We start from the raw sequence: 22500 nt of genomic DNA on the forward strand, positions 1-22500 counted from the left end.
GTTGCAAAGGGAATTCAAACCTGCTGCACGAACACAACGCATTCCATGGATAAGCACAGGACGAAGGGATGTCTGGCACATTTGAAATGCTGAAGTGAAGAGGACAAGACAACAGACAGACGATTTCACAATCGGGAGAAGAATGCAACAAATGTATCCAAACCTGGACTTGTGGGGGTTGAGCAGACCACGGGTGTTATAAAATGATGCTGACAGTTATTACTGCAGAAAGGACCAACAGCACACCAAAGCATGCTATGCTCATGAGATCTCACCACCGTTTATACTATTTATATCCATAATGTTTTTTGTTTTTTAATAGAGAAGTGAAAATAGATTGGCCAAGATAGGAGAAGGGATGGAGGGGGGATTTTAAATGTTCTGAATGAATAGATTGCTTCTCTCCCCCCCCACACCCTCTCCCACAACCCCATAAACGCCGTCAAGATGAGGTGCATTCAAATCCACTCCTTGCTTTTTCTGCCGGGTGCTGATCAACAGGATCGAGAATGGTTTCAAGACGGAAAGAGTCCCATGCTGGTAGCGGCTGAGGAGCTGCGGGCAGAAAGCAGTGAAGGTGTTGGAAGAAAGCAGGAACAAGAAGAAGAAGGGATTGTGTTCAGCCAAGCAATACAATATGCCAACCGCATGCTCTGCCTGCTCGTACCCCTTGACGCGTCTCGCCGTGGAACGCTGTTGCGGCCCAGCACGGGAGATGCTGAGAGTGGCAGCAACAGTGTACCGACCAACAGGTATTGGGCAGAGGAGTGGAGATGGATGGGGTAGTTTTCCATTTGGAAGTGACAAAATTATGTCCAGGAAATCCCCTTGCTTGGTGATCCAGTATATGGATGGTTTATGACCGATGGCATTTTCTGTTTGTCAAGTCGTTTGCTTCGTTAACCGTTTTTGTGTATTCAGACTTCCAAACATTTCCGCTGTTGTTGTTTAGCCTTGCAGGCAGTGTGACAGGGAGCATGGATTCTGAGAGTGGTTTTGAAGAAGCAGATGGGTCGGATACAGCAGGTTCTGTCACGCGGTTCATTTCGCGCTTTGTGGACAAAGTTTGCACGGAGAGTGGAGTTTCTGCTGAACGCATTCGCAGTCTGCACGCCATGATTCCAGGTACGTGCACAGATTTCCAGTCTGTTCTGTGTTCCGGGTCGGTTATCTCACCATACTAAATAAGGCATACATGGTGGTGGGTTATCCTACTATCTATACGAGTGTGTTTGTGTTGTGTGTGTTGCGTGTTAATAAAGCATAACATATTCTCTGTGCTAACTCACCTACCCCTACCCCTCTCTGTCCCATCCTCGCTCTGCCCCCTCTGAATATAGTGCAGCACATTCCCACACATCTCTCTTTGTCTGTCTCCAAACGTGTCCAGGCAGCATTTATGTCTGGACGGTGTTTGTCTCCAGACGTTTCTGGGCGGTGTTTATGCCCAGACGGTGTTTGTCTCCAGACGGAGTTTATGCCCGGGCGTTACTTATCTCCGGACAGTGTTTGTCTCTGTACCCTTCTGTGTTTATCTCCGGACAGTATTTGTCTCTGGACGTGTCCGGGCTATCTTTGTCTCCAGACAGCTTGGCTCCGGACGCGTCCAGTGAGTTTTGTCTCCAGACTTGTTCGGGCAGTGTTTGTCTCCGTGTGGTATTTATAATATGACCGGTAGAAAATGGATTTCAGACATTATTTTGTTTCCATCGTCACTGTTGTTCTATATGTTTGGTGTTGGCTTAATGGTTAGGGTGGTGGGCTTGGGATCTTAGGATCTAACGATCCTGAGTTCAAATCCCACTTGGCTTGGTTGAATTAATACCAGGTGGGGTTGACTCTGCCTGTCATCCTTCCGAGGTCGGCAAAATGAGTGCCAGATTGCTGGTATCCTGTGTCGGAGTGGCGAGACGTCCAGGATTGTGTCCAATAGCCAAGGAGACTGCTTCGGCAGCACCAACGCTCTGCACCGTGTATGGTCCCAATGGATGGAATTGATGTTATTGTATGCAGAATAAGTTTGATGAGACAGTATGAATCGTAATTAACACTCCACCACACGTCTGCCTTCCCTTCCTCTCACTTCGCGCACCTTCCTTTCCCCCACTTCTCCTCACTCCTCTCACTCCTCGCTCCCACACCCCTCCTTCCTCGCTCCCACACCCCTCCTTCCTCCCCCTCCATCCTCTCTCTTATCCCCTCCACCTCCTCACTCTCCCCCCTTGTTTTCACCCCCTCACCCCTTTGTATTCCCATCAGTGAAGCGACAGGTGGTATTTGCTCGTGCTAAATAAGGCATACATGATAACCATTACCATACATGGTGGTGGGATGTATGTATGTATGTTTGTATGGATGTATGTATATGTATGTCAAGGTAGTGAACAAAAAATGGAAATACCAATGTAAAGTCACTTAATCGGGCGTTGGGCCACCCCGTGTGGCCAGTGCGGCCTGTATGCACCGTGGCGTCTGGTATTCACCAGCGTCTGGAATTCTGCAGGAGAGATGTGGCACCATTCTTCCACAAGAAAGTCAAACAACTGACGCATGTTTGATGGAGGTGGAAAACGCTGCATAAGGTGTCGTTCCAGAATCTATACGTACTACAATGGAGCTAAGTGTTTATCTCCTCTGAGACAAAGCGTCAATGGTCCACGAAACTCAGCTATATTGTACTTGGTATACATGACTGGATCGCTCTACTGTTTAACTCGCTATCACAAGCAAACGAGCAAAAATGAGGGGGGGGGTTAAAAAGTGAAGCCGAGGCCACCAAGTATTAGCTGTGCTGCCCGAGGTACATCACCGAACATGATTGGTCCAGTGCTATCACGTGCCGACCACAGAACTGACCCATGACGGCAGTTTTTTTTGTTTTTTTTTTTACGATAATTATTATAATGGAGCAAAGTATTTGTTCTGTACTCTGAGACGAAGCGTCAACGGTTCACTAAACTCAGCTATATTGTACTTGGTTTACATGACTCTGGATCGCTATACATTTTAGCTCACGAGCGAAAGTGTACCACCTGTTTTGTGTTTTTTTTAAATGCTGTGACAACATATTCGGTGTCTCCGTGTGACTATCTTAAATTACAACCCCATAAAAGCCACTCAAGAATCAACGCCTCATTCGGAAAAAATGGCACACGAAAAAGGAACGAAATCACGACTGCAGATCTCCGAACCGCGAAGGACAACAAAATCACGTGACCACCACCACCTCTGCCACCCGTCCGTGGGACGGGTAATGTACTAATATCCCATAAATGCTCGGTCCGGTTCAGATTTGGTGACTGAGAAGGCCATGACATATGAAAAGCATCAGTGTCATGCTCTTCAAACCCATTGAGTGACCACACGTGCTCTGTGGACTGGGGCATTGAGAGAGGGGGGGAGGGGGGAGGTTCTCCTCTTGCAGCCATGCTTGGCATAATTATAAGCAACCAGACCTGTGCAGCATTTTTATACATGACCCGAAGCATGCTGGGATGTATTTGCGTAACACATGGGCCACACATGTGTGGAAGCTGTTACTTGTCCCTCATTTACCCAGGTGTTTCCATGTTTTTTTTTTTTTTTCTTCCAGGTACCTGTATGTACATCTGAAAATCATTGACAAAAACAGGGCTGGTCAAATCTCCACCAAATTTTGCATACCGTACATGTTGGTAGTACACACAGTCAGGTCATGAGGCAGAAAAAGAACCCTCCCCCACCCCCCCTCCCCCACCCTCCAAAGGCTGAGGACTCCTTGTGAGCCAACGACCATCCATGTCCAGTGCCCAACTGTGTCAGGACATTTTCCTGCAGTTGGGTTCCTTTTTATTTTTTAGGAGGTTGGTGGCAGGATTTGCACTCCAGCCATCGTAAAACCCTTCATTCCGCAAAACATACCACAAAGAAATCTGAAAACCCACTCCATGGGAGTACCTCCAGTGCAGCTGGCCTCCACAGGGCAGTTCACCGGATGACCGGATTGGGGCAAAGCCTTCGGGACCCCTACTCTTTGATGATCGGAGGAAAACAGAGACAGGTGATCATCCTCTCTTTGGGATAGGATATTCCAACCTTCCCGAGTCAGATTGTGGTAGTGTGTGTCGGGGTGGTGCTTAAGTGTCGTCCACCAGACGGCGGTCTCCTTGGGTTAACCTGAGGTGGTCCCTTTGGGTGGGTGCCTGGAATATCCTATCCCGAAGAGAGGATGATCACCTGTCTCTGTGATCATCTGAGCTCAAGCGTTTGGACATCGGTATTGCAGCACTCTCTGAGGTTCGGAGACCGTATTGCAGCGAGATCATGGCAGGTGGTTACACCTGCTATTGGTCTGGTGGCTCTGACGGTTACCATGCCTAAGGAGTTGCTGTAGTTGTGTGACACCAATGATAAAGCTGACTCCAATGATAATTGAGGTAACGCCGGTTAACGAGCGTATTATGAGACAAAGGACTCGTCACTCCTTGGGTGTCGTTACCTGGTCTCTGTTTATGCTCCGACTGATTCGAGTGATCTCACCACGAAGGACACATCCTCTGCCACACTCGAGTCTGTGGTTGATCAGTGCCCCAGACGAGACGCTCTTCTTGGCTTGGGGAATTTCAATGCATCGACCTGCGATTCAGGAGAGTCTGGTGGGAACCCGAGGTAGCCTTCCACCCCCCACCCCCTCCCCTCCTGGTCATCTCGCCCCCAACCCCGGGTATGCAACAATATATATGTGTACAACTGTTGTCATCATCGTCAATTCTAGAACCGGCATATGGATCAACCTTATTCAAGTCTCACCATAAATTTCCTATTTTGATACCAATTTGCCTTAAATTTCTTTGAAGATGCAATTAATGTGACTTTTCTTTGAATCTATACGATAAGGGAGATGTTTGCTTGTCTGTCTATCTCTGTGCATCACCATTTTTCTGATAGATGGCTAAACAGATCTTCATCAAAGTTTCAGAAGTTTGTCAGTGAGTGCCAAGAAGTGTTTTCAGCAAATAATTATTTGGAAAAAATTTTTTATTAAAAAAAAAGGTGTTTTTTTTTTGTGGATTTTTATTTTTAATTTGCTCTCTTTTGCTTAAGCCTTTGTAGCAATGTGAAAGGTCATATTAAATGATCCCGACCCCATTCGTTTGTGAACTTGAATATGATTGGTTTTAAACTTGCACATTAAGGGCAATCATGTTTGGTGTAATATTATTATTTATTTATGTTGGAGGTGGCAGGTGTGGATGGTCGGGTGTGTTTAAGTGTGTGGGTTTTCTGCATTTGGCCTTTTTTAGGGAATGTCACAATGCACATTGAAAACCTGGAAGCTGTTCACAGGGAGAGCAAGAAGTTGCCACCAGTTCAGAAGGTACCATACATTTTGCAAATTGCCTTGGAGTTTGGATTGCTACGTACTGAATTGCGAAGGAATGCACACAGGTCATGCTGCAGAACCTCAAACTTAGACCTTTCTCTAATGCTGTATTCTTCGAAGAAAGGAAGAGGATTGGCATTGTATAACAATCATTTGTTTCCTTGCATGCAGCACAAGCTGCTGGGTAGCATCATTGGCTGAGGGTGTGGCTGTGCCGCTGCTGCAGTGCCCTCTGCTGCTTCGGGCAGGAATTTGTAATTTGTTCAGGGTGCCGGCGATAGCTCGCTTCCTCTTTGCGAAGGACACTGTGGGGTCTTTCCCGTCCACCAACTAATGCTGGCAGATCGGGCCGCCTGTTGAACGTCCATCCTAGGGACGGCACACGCATATGATGAATCACCCTGCCTGTGAAACACCAGGATGACAGTTTATAGCTGCTTTGGGATTCAAGCCCAGGCTAGATAGCTTACAGGTGAGTGTGCGTACCTCCAGGCTATCCTGCGTGCCCCCGTTTATGACACTAAAGGGGTGGGATAAAATTTTCTCAATTTGGGTATTTGATATCAGCTGTGCTTCGTTTATTTTTGTTTTGAACACGTTTAAAAATATATATATATAAAGTTCTTGTCGCAGCATAGTTTTTGGAAACATTATTTTGACATTTCTTCAACATGAAAACCATTTTACCTTCTGCCTTTATTTTAATGAGTTAGTTTTAAGTATGCAACTGATTAAATCCAGAGCTCTGATGCACTGATTTCTAGATTTGTGGTAGCTTTGTGGTTGAAAAACCTGAATGTGTGGAACTTGTCAAATTGAGTTAATTGTGTGACTGTTGCTTTCTTTTGGTTACACTGACTCTTCTTCTTCCTAAACATGTTCCCCTCTCATTCTTCTCAGCTCAAGCTCATTCTGCCTCCTCTATTACCGAACGAGCAACTGTTTGTAGCAGGCCTCAGGGCATTTCTGCTGCCAGATGGGCGAGAGGAGGCCTCTAATCCCTACACCGGCAGCCCCACGCTACTCCCTGCAGAGGGTGCACTTTTCCTCACGACTTATCGTGTTGTATTCCTTGGGACACCATGCGAGCCTCTTGGTTTGTCTCTTCCTATGCTGCACGTATACCTCATACAAATTCATTGTTGCTCAGGCTCTGAGATTTATCCAGCACAAAACCTGACTTCCTTTGTCATATATCTTAAAGGGATTGTTAGGACGTCATGTAGATTGTATAGAGGAAATGAATGACAGGGAGAACGTGTGATCGAGGTTTGCTTCCTCTTGTAAAAACTTGCCCACATGTATATGTGCATGCTTGCAGCTGGGGAACAGATGGTCAAACGGAGCTTCCCCGTCGGTAGTCTGTCCAAAGCAAAGAAAATTTCAGGACAGACATCACTTGGACAGCTAATTTCTGAAGGAGTTCAACTTCACAGCTCTACCTTCCAAGTACTTATTTTTGTTGATTCTGAGAACAGTTGGTGCATTAATCATGTTTGCTCTTTGAGGTCTGAGCAGCGGATCTCCAAATGGCGTGGGGCCTGCCATCTCGCATTTATTTTCCATCCTCGTGGTTTTGTCTGCAGCTTCTACGGTTGGGCTTCGACGCCGACGTGGCTCCTGAGATGGTGGATGCTTTCATCAAGCAGCTGCAGAAACTCCGCTGCCCTGGATCTCCTTTAGGCACTTTTGCTTACATGCAGGGGAGTTGTGTCACTCAGCATCTGTGCACCAAAACCAAGGACAAGCCAAACCAGACATTTGTGTAAGTCTGTCAAATTCAGGTGGCTTTTCACATGTTTGTGTTGGTAATTATTTTATTTGCAACCACGTCATTCTGCCGACTGCTGCAGGTCCTTTTCAAAGAACATTGTTAAGAATGCTAAAAAGGCTGGTCTGAAGAGCATGGGTTGGAGGAAAACAGCAACACAGCTTGGGGAGGCCTTTCCGTCGAGGAATTCAGCCTTAAGCGAGGAGGACCGTTATTCTGGCAAGTTGCATATTTGTTGCACAGCTGACCCCACAACAATATCGGCTGACACCACAACTTATTCAAGTCACAACCTCCATGCGAGTCTTTCAGCAAGTACTGTGATCTCATTGCTATCCCGTGTGACCATCATATTTGCAGTTATCTCGGAGGACACGGAGAGTCTTAGCTCGGCCGCTGGGCCTGGAACCATCTCAGTCAGCCACCTAGGGGTTGACCATGCTGCTGAGACCTTGTGTCTCCTGGATTTCCACCGCCTCGGGCTCACAGTCGTTGGCGCGAGCCCGAGTCGAGGAAATCCCCATCCATTTCGCATATCGCCAGTTAATGAGTCGCAAGCCATTTGTCACACGTAAGATGTGTCCCTGTCCGAGTGCCATAATCTACCTGCAACTGCTCCCGTGTTGACTCGGATTATTTATGTTGAATGCTTTTCAATGCAAACGCATCGACTTGTTATGAAATGATTGTTTTTACTTGATTCCTGACCATTATTTATTTTATTCTTTACCAGTTGGAACTTGTGAATGAAAGGGAAACTCGTTTTAAACAGACAGAACTGTTTTTTTTGTACCAGTGAGATTTAGTTTCAAATCGCAGTGAGTGCATGCAAATAACAACATCATCTATCGCACAATTATTACTGTAAAATAATAGCCGTGTACACAAGGTGTGCGAACCCCCACTCACTACCCCTGCGCACGTACGGCGTGGCTGCGGATAACCGAGCGGTGATTGATCAAACTCAAATTATTGCAGTGTGAAAACTGGAAACCTGTGTTTTTACCAGAGGCTGTCTGGTGTTCTAATTAGCTTGACAGCAGGAAGAGGAGATTCCTCCATTCTAACAATTGCAAACGGTTCATCAATTAAAAGTGAGAAAAGTTTTTGATGTTTGTTTGCAGGAAAGAGATATTAAAGCCAGCCCGGTAGCTATAGTTTGAGTGAGACAGAAAGTAAGACCAGCAACCCTGACACGGAGAGTGTGAGATGGTTCCGGGCACCACTTTAATGCTCCCACATCAGAACAAATACCAGTACGATGGATGACATAACGATGGTTTTAGTTGCAAGTGACATTATAATATTATTATTATTTTCCTAATAATAAAGACATTAACTCAGAACTAAAAACATCGTTATGTCATCGTACGCTGAACCAAACATAAACATGGAGGAGGAACACAACATTACATTCACAGCGTGGGAGGTGGTGGAAGTGGTGGTGAATGGGAGGAGGTAGGAGGAGGCGGAGATGATTATGTGCTTGGCATGGGTTCGTCGGTGGATGAAGCAGATGTTGATGGCTTGAAGTAGCTGCTGAGAGGAGACTGTTGACCGTTTTTTAAATTTCTCCTCAAGAGTCCTCATACAAAGCACGACAGCAGCGGACAATGTAAGGCACGATCCCAGGAATGCTTTTTTTATCATCGGCTTTCTCCACCAATTCGAAGCAAGTTTTCATAAGTTACCAGGACATGATTCGTTAATTGGGTTGACGTCAGTTTAAACTCATTTGCATATACCATGTCTTGGCCGCGATGGTAGCTTGACATGCTTTATGGGTTAACCCTTTCATTCTGAACAGTTAATTACATTACTGTACTGTATTCGCAGGCCTTCTGAAAAGTTAATCTCCTCCATTAACTAGTTAATGGCAGGAAAAACATCGCCACGGAATTGATGTAATCCCGGGCGTTCCCTGACACTGGATTTCTTGTTACCTTTTGGAAAATTCTTACTGGTGATGTTTTGTCTGTGGTTGAAGATGTTTTTATTATCACATCTACGATACTAAAAAAATAGAATATGTTTGTATGTGTGTGTTTGTTTGTTTGTTTGTTTGTTCGTCCTTTATAGGCGGCCGAACCGTTGGATGGAATGAGATGAAATTTGGCATGAGTGATCCTTGGGACGTGAGAACGGACATGGGGGGGGGGGGGGGGTCAAGGGGTCAAGATCACCGGGTAACTTCAATTTCTCAATTTCATCCGATCGACACGGGACCAATGCCATTCGACAGATAATCAAAATTAAATGACACAGTTGATTGACGACATTCACTTCCGACTTCCGGTTTTCGAGTTATGACGTCATAAATTGACTAAAACATCAATTTTTCATGTTTGTTTGCCCTTTATAGACGGCCAAACCGTTGGATAGAACGAGATGAAACTTGGCATATATGATCCTTGGGAACGGACATAAGGGGATCAAGGTCAAGGTCAAAGGTCACGGGGTCAAGGTCACCGGATAACATCAATTTCTCAATTTCATCCGATTGAGACGGGACCAACGCCATTCAACAGATAACTGTACCCGCCCATGGGCGGGTACTTTGCTATTGCCTGCTAAATTTATGTCCTGCATTTTTCTTCTTTCCAATTTACCTACTGCAGGTACAGTACTGTAATCTGCTTGAAATTTTGTTTCCAAACGTGATATATGTTTTCTGTGTCTTTAATTTCGAAGAATGTTCATCTGGGGGGGGGGGGGTGAACAAAGGAAGGGTCTGCTCTGGGTGCCAAATACTCTAGGTACGCCCCTGGATACGAACAAAGCTCACTCTTACCACCCTTGGTAACATCATGTTAGAAGCCAATAATCTCTTGGACATGGTGGTTGAGCTGGTTCCGTTCATGTAGTGAAGTTTAAAGTTGAAGCAAGGGCTGGAGGACCTCATGATGCCTTGCAATGAGGTTCAAAAAGATTTCCAAAAGAAAATGAAGCAGTCCTCATTCCTTCGTTTGATTAAAAGACCCACCACCACTGCAAATACGACTGCTCCAGAAACCACCACCACCGCCTCTACATCTCCACACACGCCTCCACCGTCCACTAGCATCACCATATTTTGTCCCATCTGAGTTGCCAATTCTCTTGCCTCATCATCAGGATTTTCCATTGAGGTTCCTGATCTTGTGCCTGAGGAAGAGAACAGCCCCTCATCCCTCAAAGCACCCCCAAATCACCATCATCATCATCATCACTGTGCAGACTGACAAACCTCAAACTGTGCAGCAATTCGTGCTTTTTGAGCACCACTTTCATCTCTCAGCCATGATGGATCAATCCGGAAGCAAAGAAAAAAATTATATTGATGGCAAGAAAAAGCTTTCAGACCAATTTTTAAACGCCCGATATGTATATGTATGTATATGTATGTATGTATATATATATATATATATATATATATATATATATATATATATATATATATATATATATATATATATCGGGGCATATTATGTGATACCGGTCGTCCGTCTGTCCGTCTGTCCGTCCGTTCATTCCTGTCCGCACTCTAACTCCCAAAGTTTTCAACTTTCACGTTTCATATTTGGTACATAGGTACAGACTGTGGAGATGGTGTGTCGCGACATACGTTCGTCATCTAAAGTGGTTGCCATGGCAACCAGGATGCTGTTTTCCATGTAGTAGCACAATTCTGTATATACAATAGCCTGGTGTTGGCGCAGTGGTTAGGGCAGCGGCTTGGGATCCAAAAGGTCCTGAGTTCAAGCCCCGTTGGGCCACTGAATTAATACACCAGGGGGTTGACTCAGCCTGTCATCCTTCCGAGGTCGGCGAAATGAGTACCAGTGTACTCGGCCGGTGTATACCCCGGTTAAAATAGGTGTACCATATCCCTGTGTTGTAAGAGGCGATCAGGGTTGTGTCAGGAAGGGCATCCGGCGTAAAACATGTGCCAAATCACTATGCGGATCATAAGGATGATCCGCTGTGGCGACCCCTAACGGGAGCAGCCGAAAGAAGAAGAAGAAGAAGAAGAAGAAGAGAGCACAATTCTGTATATACCTTCTTGTTCGGGCATATATTGTGCTCACTTGCGCTCTTGTTTTTTAATGCTCTACCTATAATAACAACAGTATTTGTATATTTAAAATATGGACTTGATCGCAGTTTTTTTGAAGAAAAAAAAAAGGTGGGATATTTTACTCTGCTCCGTCTGTCCATCTGTCTGTCCGTCTGTCTGTCTGTCTGTCTGTCTGTCTGTCTGTCTGTCTGTCTCTCCTCCTAAACGGTTGTGCAGAAATTTGCCAAACTTGGTAGTGATGACCACCAAATGGCATGAAGTTGCAAGAGCAGTATCATTTATGGCTCCGTATCCTGGGGTGGGGTCAAAAGTTGAAATTCCGGAAAATGCAATGACGGGTACATTAAAAATAATAATAATAATAATAAATGAAACTTTGTAAATGCAATCAACGTTGGGGGAATATGTAACGAGTTTTTGGATTTGAACCCCGGTTCATGCTCCCATGGGACTTAGGGTCCCAGTGGTGAAAACGGGGGGAAAAATTTTCCACTAAAAACGTGATAGTGGAACTTTTTGCCATATTTAAACCTTGCTCGGTCGGAAGTGTGGGGATTTGCAATGAAGTGCCATTGACTTCACGAGATCGTATATAATATGATTATGCATACACCAATTTATAACAGAAGCTCTTTGTCAAGCTGACATAAATATCGTTCGTATTTGTGCATGGTTATAATGTATGTGTTTTGACTGCTGGTTGTGGGATTAGGATGTCAATTTTATCGTGCATTTTGTGGCAAATTCTATCCTGACTGTTTGCAGCTACCCTCACTGGCTGCTTGTACCTTCTGCTGTGACGGACACGGTGTTGCAACGGCTGGCTCGCTGCTACCGACAGAATCGCCTGCCGAGCATCTCATGGCGACATTCAAGGTCAGGAAGTTTGCTCTTGCGCTCTGGTGGACCGTTGGGAAAGGGCATGGTTGGCGGTCTCTTCAAGTCTCATGGTGCACATCCTGCAGGTCAGTGTGCTACACTTTGACATTTGATCAACCTCCATGATATTGATTCATGATCTATAACTGGTTATTTTTTGTTACTTGACTGAGATTTTGGTGCGTGTCCATGTGCTGTATATTCGTTTGTGTTATTTGATGGTAGTATTCTCATAAAAATGGGAACTTACTGTTGTTGTAGATGGACTTGCTTGGGAGGAGCATTGGCTGTCTACCTGAGCTTTAAACAGCAAACGTGATAGCTACAATTTGAGATTTCTATTTCAAACATAGATTATTGAGGTCAACCCCTCATGACCTTTCACATTTCCACTCTCAGTACTTCTTTGCATGTTACTCTGGAGATCTGATGTGCTATCACATTGTCCGCCCAAACAGGACCTGTAAGTGCTGACTCTCAGCCATGGCTGGATAATGAGAGGTTCCTCCATGCCATACTTTTCTCCACAATGGGCTCATCGGCACCTGAGAACAGTCCTCTCGCTTGCACAGGTGACCTGTGGCCCTTGCAGCTGCCTGGTATTTCCAGAACAAACTGGTATTTTGCGGGAGGAGTTATATCTGGGGTTCAACTTGTGTTCCTATAGCTCTCAATATTCTGTTTCTGCCAAAAATGTCACTGTCCTGTTGTGGATTTTTCTCTTGTTTTCAAGCAGCAGGACACAGAGAGATTGCGAAGCAGAACCGGCTGAGCACGATGATGAAGCAGAGCGATGATGGACACAAGCAAGCTAATGCTTCAAGCCTTGTAAATGCAGGTAAGTAGAATAGTTGTGCAGAGGTGGGCAGTGTGTTTTGTGCAGGGAATGGAACTTTGCTGGCTAATTATTTCCTCTTCCTGATAATCGAATTATTATGCCATCTCCCTTTGGTATGATCCTCAATACCTTTCTCGAATACGCAGCCAGATGGGGGAGTTTGCGACTCAGTCGACGCTTCATAGACACCACGTGCAGCATGCAGGCACATGACCCACGATCCCCTGATTCGCCGGCTTCCACTACTTCCATGACCATGCAAAGTGTCCGCAGTGCACCAATGTCTCCAGCCATCTCCAATTACCGAGTCCCAGTATCCCCAAAAACCAAGGACATCCTTCTGGGTTCAGCAGGTCGACGAGCTTGGCTTTACATCTTGGGGGAGAAGTCGCAGATAAAGGTGTGTTTTTGGGCTTAAATAATATTGTTGTTGTTTTATTCTTGTTCTTGGAAATTAGGCACCACTATTTTAAGCTTTTCTGTTTGTTTCTGATCTCCAGGCAGCACGATTCGAGCCGTTTCCACATGTGGAATACCAGGCCGTTGAGTTCCCAGATGTCCCGGATCTCCGAGCATCCTTCCGCAAGCTTTTGCGTGCCTGCGTACCACCCACGTCTCCCACGACAAGTTTCCTTGTGGCTGTTGAGGAATCTGGCTGGCTTCTTCAGGTTCATGGTGCACCGTGAAAATGAAGATTCCCCAAAAAATTGTTTATGTAATCATGGTGTGTTTAAACATGCTTTCCTTGAGAAGCGTCTTGCTTCTTTAATAAAAGGGACACTGCATTGCTATTTCTTTCGATCCCTACAGGTCTTCCTGATATTGAATCACCTGACCTTTGTTTTGCATGAAAATCAGTTTGACTCCATGCTTTCCTTTCAGGTACAGAAACTACTCAAGCTTTCCTTGAGTGTGGCCAAACTTCTCGAGGCTGGATCGTCAGTGATCGTTGGGCTGGAGGATGGCTGGGATGCTACCACACAGGTGTGCAAATGTGGCTGTTGTAACTTGGACTTTTACCGTTATTGTGGTTGTTTTGCCTTTTTCTGATTTCTTTTTGAAAGCTGAGCTGTGATGAGAAAATGATAATTGCTGAAAACAAAATTGGACAGCACGAGTACTTTTCCACAATTCCTTTACCCCGTGGACCCTCTCACTACATTTGCTGCAGGTGGTGTGTCTTGCACAGCTTTTGAGCGAGTCTTATTACCGCACACTTGATGGTTTTCGCACTCTGCTCACTAAAGAGTGGTTTGCATTTGGGCATCGCTTTGCGTATTACTCGGGACTGTTATCTTCGCAGCCTCGATTCTGCCTCACCCCCGTCTTCCTCATCTTCCTGGACTGCGTGCATCAGGTCTGTGTCCACTCTTCCTCATATATATGAATGCTTTGGCCTCCTCCTGGCTTTGCAGTCATTGCTGTCCTTCTCTAAAACTCCCTCTCGCTCTCTCGCTCTCTCTTGTTTCTCTCCATATAAATATACCTCTTTATCTTGCAGATTCAGCGGCAGTTCCCATCAGCATTTGAGTTTAATTTTTATTACTTGAAGTTCCTCGCTTATCACCACATTTCGAACCGTTTCAAAACCTTCCAATTTGATGCTGACTTGGAGTGCAGTGAGGAAGGTGAGAGAAAAGGTACTTCCAGCTTCGCCTGCCCTTGGAGCATATCCTTGGAACCTCCTCGCTAAATTGTGTACGATTGTGCTTCGTCAGGGTCTCTGATGGATGAAAACGTGGAAATGAATGGCCATCAGCCGGCTACCTCCATCTGGGATTACATTGAAAACCTCAACAAAGGCATCCCTGTGTTCTACAACCTATTATACTTTCCACAAAAAGATGAAGAGGTGACAAATGGTGCATGTTTGTGTTGCGCACGTGTTGTCGTGTGTACACACCCCAGTACATCAGGCCAAAAAAGGATTGACTTTATTTTATTGAACCAATGCTGTAAACGTGTACGTATGACATTGGTATGGGTGATGCAAAACATATAAGGTCACCTGCTGTTTATTTTAATTGATTTCCTCAACAAGATTGAGGCTCATGGAAGAGCAAGAGTTGAATTGACAGTCATCACCAACCCTTTTAATTGCAATTAGATACTTGTATTGTTTTCTCACATCGACAATAAGCTTGCTGCTTATTTTGCACAGCATGGCACAATCCTGATTTTTCTCATATTTAAGTGATCCTTCAACCAAAACCTTTACTTTTCGAGCCTATCTCACCTTCTGGTCTGTCGAGGCTTATTTTGTGCTATCCATGCTGGGCTTTAGGTTCTGCAGTGCAGGAATAATTGCAGGGTTTGTTCATTTGTGCAGTCGTCTGTTTGTTCTTTTGTTATTGGTTTACTACCTTTCAATACGCTACCTCTTGTTCCTGGTAGCTACTAAGGCCATGCACCTCGTTGCCTGCACTGTACATCTGGGATTACTACACATGCGAGGCCTTGGGTGATGCTTTTCCATACGAGCCCGAACTTTGGGAAACACCGAGCTGTGCTGTAGAAGATGCGATTGGTTCAGATCGGGCACTGCGTACTCAACGTCATCCAATCTGGCCTTGCTACTCTGACTGCAGCCGTGCCCAGCCAGATGCCATTACACATCTATTCGAGGTTTGGCCTGGTCTGTCTCTCTTTGCACATGAGCTTGTCTTGCTTAAATTTTGAGAATGTAACTTGAACACTGACATTTACAGACCAGAACTCTTTACGCTTGTAAAACTAGAACGGGCACCCGGTAGAGCACATACCTTCGCCGCCGCAACTTTTTTCCGGGCACATTTGAAAAACGTCATTTTAAAACGTCCATGACGTCACAACCGTCAGTCCGATTGACATCAAATTTGGTGTGTAACCTTGAAGGCAGTCCAACAAAATGGAATGATAAACACTGAAAAATTAAAAAGTTGAAAAATGACGTCATCTTTTGACGTCATTTTGACGCACTTCCGGGGACGTCACGTCCAATCGGGGACTACCATTCTGAAAGCTCGTAGTTCACTGAATGTTTTAACGTTGGTTTCATGTCAATAGCTCTATTAGATCTGAAGCTATACCTACAAGTATATTTTGACCTTGAGTGTGACCTTGACTACAGAGTTAATTGGCACAACCTGTACATCAATAAACAGATATTTTGGTACTGATCCTAATGCCTGGATTTGGGAGACTTTACTTTATAAATTATATAGATATTTGAATGTAAAATATCAGGACATTTTAGCCACAATTGAAAAACGTCATGTTCAAACGTCAATGACGTCATAACGGTCAGTCCGATCGAAGTCAAATTTGGTGTGTGACGTCCTTAAGGTAAGTCCTACAAAACGGTATGATCAAAACTGATGAGATCGAAAATTGAAAATTTACGTCATCTTGTGACGTCATTTAGACGCACTTCCGATGACGTTACGTCAAATCCGACACCACATATCCGAAAGGTATCTCGTCATGGAACAATATGGCGGTGGTTGCATGTCGATAGCTGTATTATGAAGGAAGTTATGCTCAAGAGTGTTTTTGACCTTTTCATGACCTTGACCCTGACCTTTGACCCGATCGCTCCCAAAATCTAATCAAATCGTCCTTGGATACTCACGAATCATCCCACCAAGTTTCATGCAATTCGGTTTAATACTTTCTGAGTTATGCGAATAACAAACAAACACACATATTCACAAATAAATAAATACACAGCGACCAAAACATAACCTTTCACAGAATGCGAAGGTAAATATGCTGGTGATACTACTGAAAACTAGCCCTCAAAATACCATCAGAAAAAGGGTGAGATTGTTGGGACTAATTATTGGTGTTCATTTTAAGCTTGCAAGATAGTCTTGACTCTAGAGGTATGCACGCTCTCCTCTGAGGTGTATAGCCTGGGTACGAATCTTGGCCCAGCTATAAACTGTCATCCTGGGGGTTTTGCAGGCAGTGAGATTCATCAATGTGTGCGCCGTCTAAAATGGACATCAAACGAGCATCCCGTCCGCCGGCATAAGTTGTTGGATGTTAAACATCCCACGGTGTCTTTTGTGAGAGTGGGCAAGCTATTGCCAGCACCCTGAACAAATTACAAATTCCTGCTCGAACCTACAGGCGGCACTGCTTCAGCGGCACAGCTTCACCCCCAGCAAATGATGCTACCCGCAGCCATGTGCTACATTGCGAAAGAAGAACGTATTCATTTAATTCAGAACAGGTCCAATGGTGTGCATCTTTTTACCGAATAGGTTGTCACCATCTTGCGAGGTGATGAAGTCAAACGTCTTCTCCTAGCTGTCCAAATAAGAGCCCACACTGGTGCTGATAGCTGTCCACACAATATCCTACAGACCTACACAATATCACACCACCGGGTCATGCAACTGTAACAGCACTCCTCTAGATTGGATTCCAAAATGCTTGAGCGTTGTTGTGAAACATGCAAATTGAAGTCATTTTATTCATCTATTTATCCTTGAGTGTTGGCAAAGTTAATACTGCAAAAGATTTGTTTTCAAAATGTTCCTTTAGGTTTGTTTGTTTTTAAACAGTAATCCGAAGTCCAAGGAAGTAGCTTTAAAAATCACATTTTCGTTCAAAACATGACTTTTTTTTTTAATCAACAACAGAGCATGTTGCTTAGATGTGTCCCAGCTGAACCTCTAACAGGGAACAGGGTGCCTCAAAAACTTACAACTTGACCATCGTTTCAGGAGATCCAGAAGTTGGAGTCAGAGTTAGGAAGAACAGGAAAATGCTGGAAAGATCTATGGGTTAATTCCATGCCAGAGCAAGCTAAGGTTGGTACAGTGTGGACTTTCGATTCTTTTTGTTTCTCCTTACCAATTCGGTACGACTCTGTTAACGAGGTCCTGACTTTTGAACCTGCAGCAGGTCTCTCCGGGAAATTTGTCGAGAACGTCCATTGGACCTCACACCCCCTCGACGAGCACTGGAACATTTTCACAACCAGCTGAGAGCGGAGTCGGGTCTTCGCTTGTCGCCCTCAACGGAAGTTTTGCAGATGATGCCCTCACCATTTCGTCTCACACTGTCCGCACCAAGCATGGCTCCATGTCCAGTTTAGACCTTTACAACACCATCCCGCTGGTCTTCAGTGAGCAAAGGTATTGAGCTGTGATGTGCCTATCATTGTTTTGTGTCCAGACTTGCTCTGCAAAAGCTCCAAATAACTTTGCTCCTGCTGCAGGTCATTTGAAGGTTGTTTGTACAAGCGAGGTGCTCTTCTCAAGGGCTGGAAGGCTCGATGGTTTGTGCTGGACAAAACCAAACACCAGGTATGTAGCCTGTATGAAACAGTTTTGATTTTTTTACGATCCTTGGGAAGCTCTTAGGCGATGAAATGTTGCCAAAAATAATAGGGCTCGTGAAACAGGATGAAATGTTGGTGAAGTTCAATGTTCTCAGTCTGATTCAAAGCTGTTTGGTTCAAAGTCCCTCTACACAGGGGTCCATAAAGGATAAAATCATGTTCCACAGACACTCAGATCACACACAAGCTTGCTGCTTTTTATTTGATTTTTATGTCATACGAAATTGGGGCTCATGGAAGAGTAAGACGATAGAGGGAGGGAAAAAGTAATCCAACTGTGCGGAAGTAGGGGCAGTTAGCAGGGAAATGAACGAAGGGTAAGTGGAGGAATCTGAGCAACAGACCTGAATGGGGCCCACAAGAACACACTACCCATGCAAGGACACACGTCCCCAGCACAAAGGCACATAAGACATGCAAGTACATCACATCAGCAAATTAACGAAAACACATGCTCGTCTTTAGAAGACGTGTCGGAGCAGAGAAGATGGCGTCCAGCTGTGGATGAACCCAGAACTGGAATTGTATCCTATTCACCTGGGAACAGTCAGAATCCTCAGTCGATTGATCTCATTGGTCATGTTTTGGGATGTAATTGTTTAATTGCCAGTGGCATTATGATAACCCGAACAGTCTCTCGGTATAAATAGAAACATCTCATCCAGATAGAGCTCTGCTTTGTTTTGCTTCTCCAATGACACTCCCACAGCTTCGGTACTACGAATCGAAGGATGACACAAACGGAAAGGGTGAAGTGGACCTATCAGAGGTGGAGTCTGTGAACCTCGGAGTCCCTGTGCTTGGAGCTCCACGCAATGTGGATGAAAAAGCTTTGTTTGAAGTACGTCTCTGGGTGATGTCACAGTGTAGTTTGTTGAATCAAATCGTTTCATAATTGTGCTGTTCACCTTTAAATCGAATTGCTATTCTTTTTGTAACCAAACTTTATTATCCTGCAGAAACTGTCACTCTTGCTGTATAAAATGCCATTTTGAAAACTTTTGTTCAAATCTGTGGACTTCCCAAGGCTGTGTTCTTCACGCTTACCAAAGTGACGAATGTGATTCTGATTCCAAAGAAATATTGTACAACGCTCCTTCCCAATTCTATATCCAGGCGATGCATGACGCGAGCGCCGAAGGAAAGGAGTACTCAGTTTTTACGCCGTTTGTTTGTTACTTACGAAATCTAAAGATTTCGTAAGTATATTGATGACTTCCGTCCTCTATTTGTGTGTTTGTTTGCTTGTGTGTGTGTGTGTGTTTGTGTGTTTGTTTATAGGCACGATAACTCGAGAACGGAAGAAGCTACCAATGTCAAATTGCACCACGTGATTCAGGAGGGTGATGGCTTGCGCTGATTAGATTTTTGTCAAAATCGGTCAAAGGTAAAGGTCACAGTGAGGTCAAACATAATTCCGTAAATTCATGTGGAGAAACGGAGTATTTTTGCTTCGGTCGACGTTACGAGTTCGTTTTAACTTCGATTTTAATTTTGTCTTTGGTTTTTGCGATCGCTTAGGACGCTTAAAAATCGGTTGTCGAAATTCTGGTAAAAAATCTCATGTTTTGGAGACGTTTTAAGATTGTATAAAAAATATTTCACTCGCCGCGTCACGGCTCGTCACGTGGTGCAGCGCGCTCGAGCAGAGGCGTCGTTGAGTCACGTAAAGGTTTTGCGTGTGCGCGCTGACGGTGTTTTCGATAAAGATGATGTTTAAAAGTCATTTTTTATCCCAATAAAGGTTATCGTCGCATGCCTGACTCGCTAAGCTGTCGGATTATGTAAAGATTGTTGGTGGATGGCCGAATATTACGGTTTTGTGACTTTAATAAAATAATATCAAATAATTGCGTGGAGAAATGGAGATTTTTGCTTCGGTCGACGTTACGATTTTCGATGGTTTGGTACAGAATCATCATAGAAACTTCTGGTTTGCGTTGCTACCTTCTCTAGAGACAGCTTTTATTAGACAAGGTCAGAGGTCAAGTTGACGATTTCGTTTGTACCAGTCTATGACTGCTTGTTTTCTTGTTTGTTTTCTTGTTCTTCTGGACGATATCTCAACCATCCTTTGAGCTCGGAAGCTGAAATTTGGGGACAAAAGTGAAGATATGCTTTGGCAAAAACGGTATTTTTAATTTTTTTGATAAATCAATAAATTTATGAATTACTAAATTATAATCGATTTATTAATTAGGCCATTAGGTACCCAGTCAAATGGACTGGGTAACCGATTGTTTTTCTTCTGTTTATTATTATTATTATTTATTATTCTTTTTCTGCTGGAATTCGCAGGCTTTTCGCTTTAAAAAACATTTTCTCAGGAACGGTAAGTCCGATCGATACTAAATTTTCACCATAGTATGTATCTTTTTTGATAGCATACTTAATTGATAATTATGACGTCATAGGTCACGTGGTACGGGCGCCATCTTGAAAAAACCGATAAATTTTGGACCTCTGTATCTCTGAAACCTTGCAATGGAAATTTTTTTTCGCTTCATACATTTTACTAAGCTCCTTATGGGGAACACGGGTGATTTTTCGTGACGTCATCGGTGAAGCGGTATGCCGGTGAAAATTCGTCAAGTAGAACGCTGCATGGGAAAAATCGGAAATTTCTTGAGCGTCATCTACACATCAATTCACCGTTGAAAAAATTTATTGTGACGTCATTGATCACGTGGTTCGGCAGCCATCTTGTTTTGAAAAAAAAAAATTTTTCTTAAACTTCTCCAGAACGGCTGGACAGATTGAGGCAAAATGTCTGTGTGCGTATATACAGTGTATATATATATATATATATATATATATATATATATATATATATATATATATATATATATATATATATATATATTGTTACGGCTGTGGAAATTCGCAATACACCATATAGGTTCCTTAGATCAGTTACCCCGGTAAGTCTGTGCTCAGTTGGATTTCCCCACCGTTGTTTAATTGGAATTATTTGTGTTCACCGGGCTGCGACCCTTTGAGAGAGTGTTTTTCTTTACCTATCGTTATTTTGAACCTACACACAAACAACAACCACCACCAAGTACGCCGCAACGCCAAGCACGCAACAAACCTACACGCAAACAACAACCGCCACCAAGTACGTCACAATGCCAACCATGCTACAGTTTCCCTCACAATAAACACCACGATCTTCGCCACTACCCCCACTTCCGAACGCCATCCTCCACGGTCCACGCTACGACAGTTTCCGCATCGGGAACCATCCGAGAACGCGGGCAGAATTGGCAGAACAAAAGCTCTTGCGGAGCCTGTGGGGTTTTTTCCCACCTATTTTCCCCGCGCTTGGTGTGAAGGGAAGGGGGCAGGGCAGCTCGCTGCCGATTGGTGGATGCACGGCGTGAGGCGGTCGGAGTAAGGGAACGCCCCTTTTCGGGAAGCTTCTCGAAGGGAGGTGGAGCCGAAAACGGGGAGGAGTGAAGGGCGGAGCCCCGCGCTATATAAGGCGGACCGCACGCGGGCTCTCTCTTCTCTTGGTGGTCGAGGTGGAGTTCGCTTCTCTTGGTGGACGTCGAGGTCGAGTTCTCTGTCTCTTGGTGGTCGAGGTGAAGTTCGCTTCTCTTGGAAGAAGTAGAGGTCGACTTCTCTGTCTCTTGGTGGTCGAGGTCGAGTTCTCTCTCTCGTGGACGTCGGGTCGTGCTCCCTCTCCCACCCTCTCGTCTTGGCGCTGATTTCTTCCCCTGTCTCCCGGTGGTCCTGTTGAGCGACCTGTTGGCGAAGGCGTGGGCCGGTGGCAAGTCCGGGCAACGCATTGGGGATGCAGACGGGAGGCGCAGCCCTGCCAGCTCTGTGGTGCGAACCTGCGCGTCTGGCGAGGAGCGCCAGAGAGAGCTTACCGCCCATCGTCGCAAGGCCCGGAGTCAGGCGCGGCCACGCTAGCTGCCGTGGGGAGCAGACGTCGCGACCTGCCCACCGAGACACCTCGAGGGTGCAGGTAACCTGCACGGTCTCATGGGCCTTTTCAGTCATCCACGGCCCACGACCATAACGGTCTCCAGACCCCGTCTACCCCCTTGCCTGTGAGGAGGTCTTTCCATTTCTTTTGTTTTGTATGACTGCTGTGGCGCCATGTCCCTGTAAGTAGAACCTGTTAAGTGCATTACATTCTCATTATAGTCGGTCGTAACATTTTCTATTTCCTGCCTGTACATTGCATTACTGCCTTGCTTGTGTTGTGTGTGTAATACGTGCTTTATAATAAATGTCCTTGTGTGAAATATAT

At 44.8% G+C, this 22500-nt stretch overlaps 1 protein-coding gene across 5 annotated transcripts in view; it reads left to right on the forward strand.

Moving 5' to 3' along the window:
- The window catches only part of LOC147025852 (myotubularin-related protein 13-like), a 115142-nt gene that overhangs the window by 78489 nt on the left and 14153 nt on the right, over window positions 1-22500 (forward strand). For 3 of the 5 annotated variants that reach the window (XM_085880729.1, XM_085880733.1, XM_085880732.1), the window contains 22 exons: window positions 502-752; window positions 953-1125; window positions 5283-5356; window positions 6263-6458; window positions 6684-6811; window positions 6949-7127; window positions 7216-7352; window positions 7494-7704; window positions 11956-12155; window positions 12528-12641; window positions 12803-12907; window positions 13054-13307; window positions 13408-13575; window positions 13790-13891; window positions 14079-14264; window positions 14409-14535; window positions 14626-14759; window positions 15302-15532; window positions 17620-17706; window positions 17798-18033; window positions 18117-18204; window positions 18949-19080. In XM_085880729.1, the coding sequence (XP_085736855.1) occupies window positions 502-752; window positions 953-1125; window positions 5283-5356; window positions 6263-6458; window positions 6684-6811; window positions 6949-7127; window positions 7216-7352; window positions 7494-7704; window positions 11956-12155; window positions 12528-12641; window positions 12803-12907; window positions 13054-13307; window positions 13408-13575; window positions 13790-13891; window positions 14079-14264; window positions 14409-14535; window positions 14626-14759; window positions 15302-15532; window positions 17620-17706; window positions 17798-18033; window positions 18117-18204; window positions 18949-19080 (3513 nt within the window). The remainder of the gene's footprint in view (window positions 1-501; window positions 753-952; window positions 1126-5282; window positions 5357-6262; window positions 6459-6683; window positions 6812-6948; window positions 7128-7215; window positions 7353-7493; window positions 7705-11955; window positions 12156-12527; window positions 12642-12802; window positions 12908-13053; window positions 13308-13407; window positions 13576-13789; window positions 13892-14078; window positions 14265-14408; window positions 14536-14625; window positions 14760-15301; window positions 15533-17619; window positions 17707-17797; window positions 18034-18116; window positions 18205-18948; window positions 19081-22500) is intronic. The other 2 variants (XM_085880731.1, XM_085880730.1) reach the window with 2 other exon arrangements.

This window comes from Eptatretus burgeri, chromosome 5 (assembly GCF_056783735.1).
Source record: "Eptatretus burgeri isolate ZD-2024b chromosome 5, Ebu_testis_v1, whole genome shotgun sequence".
In the NCBI taxonomy this organism is placed as follows: Eukaryota; Metazoa; Chordata; class Myxini; order Myxiniformes; family Myxinidae; genus Eptatretus; species Eptatretus burgeri.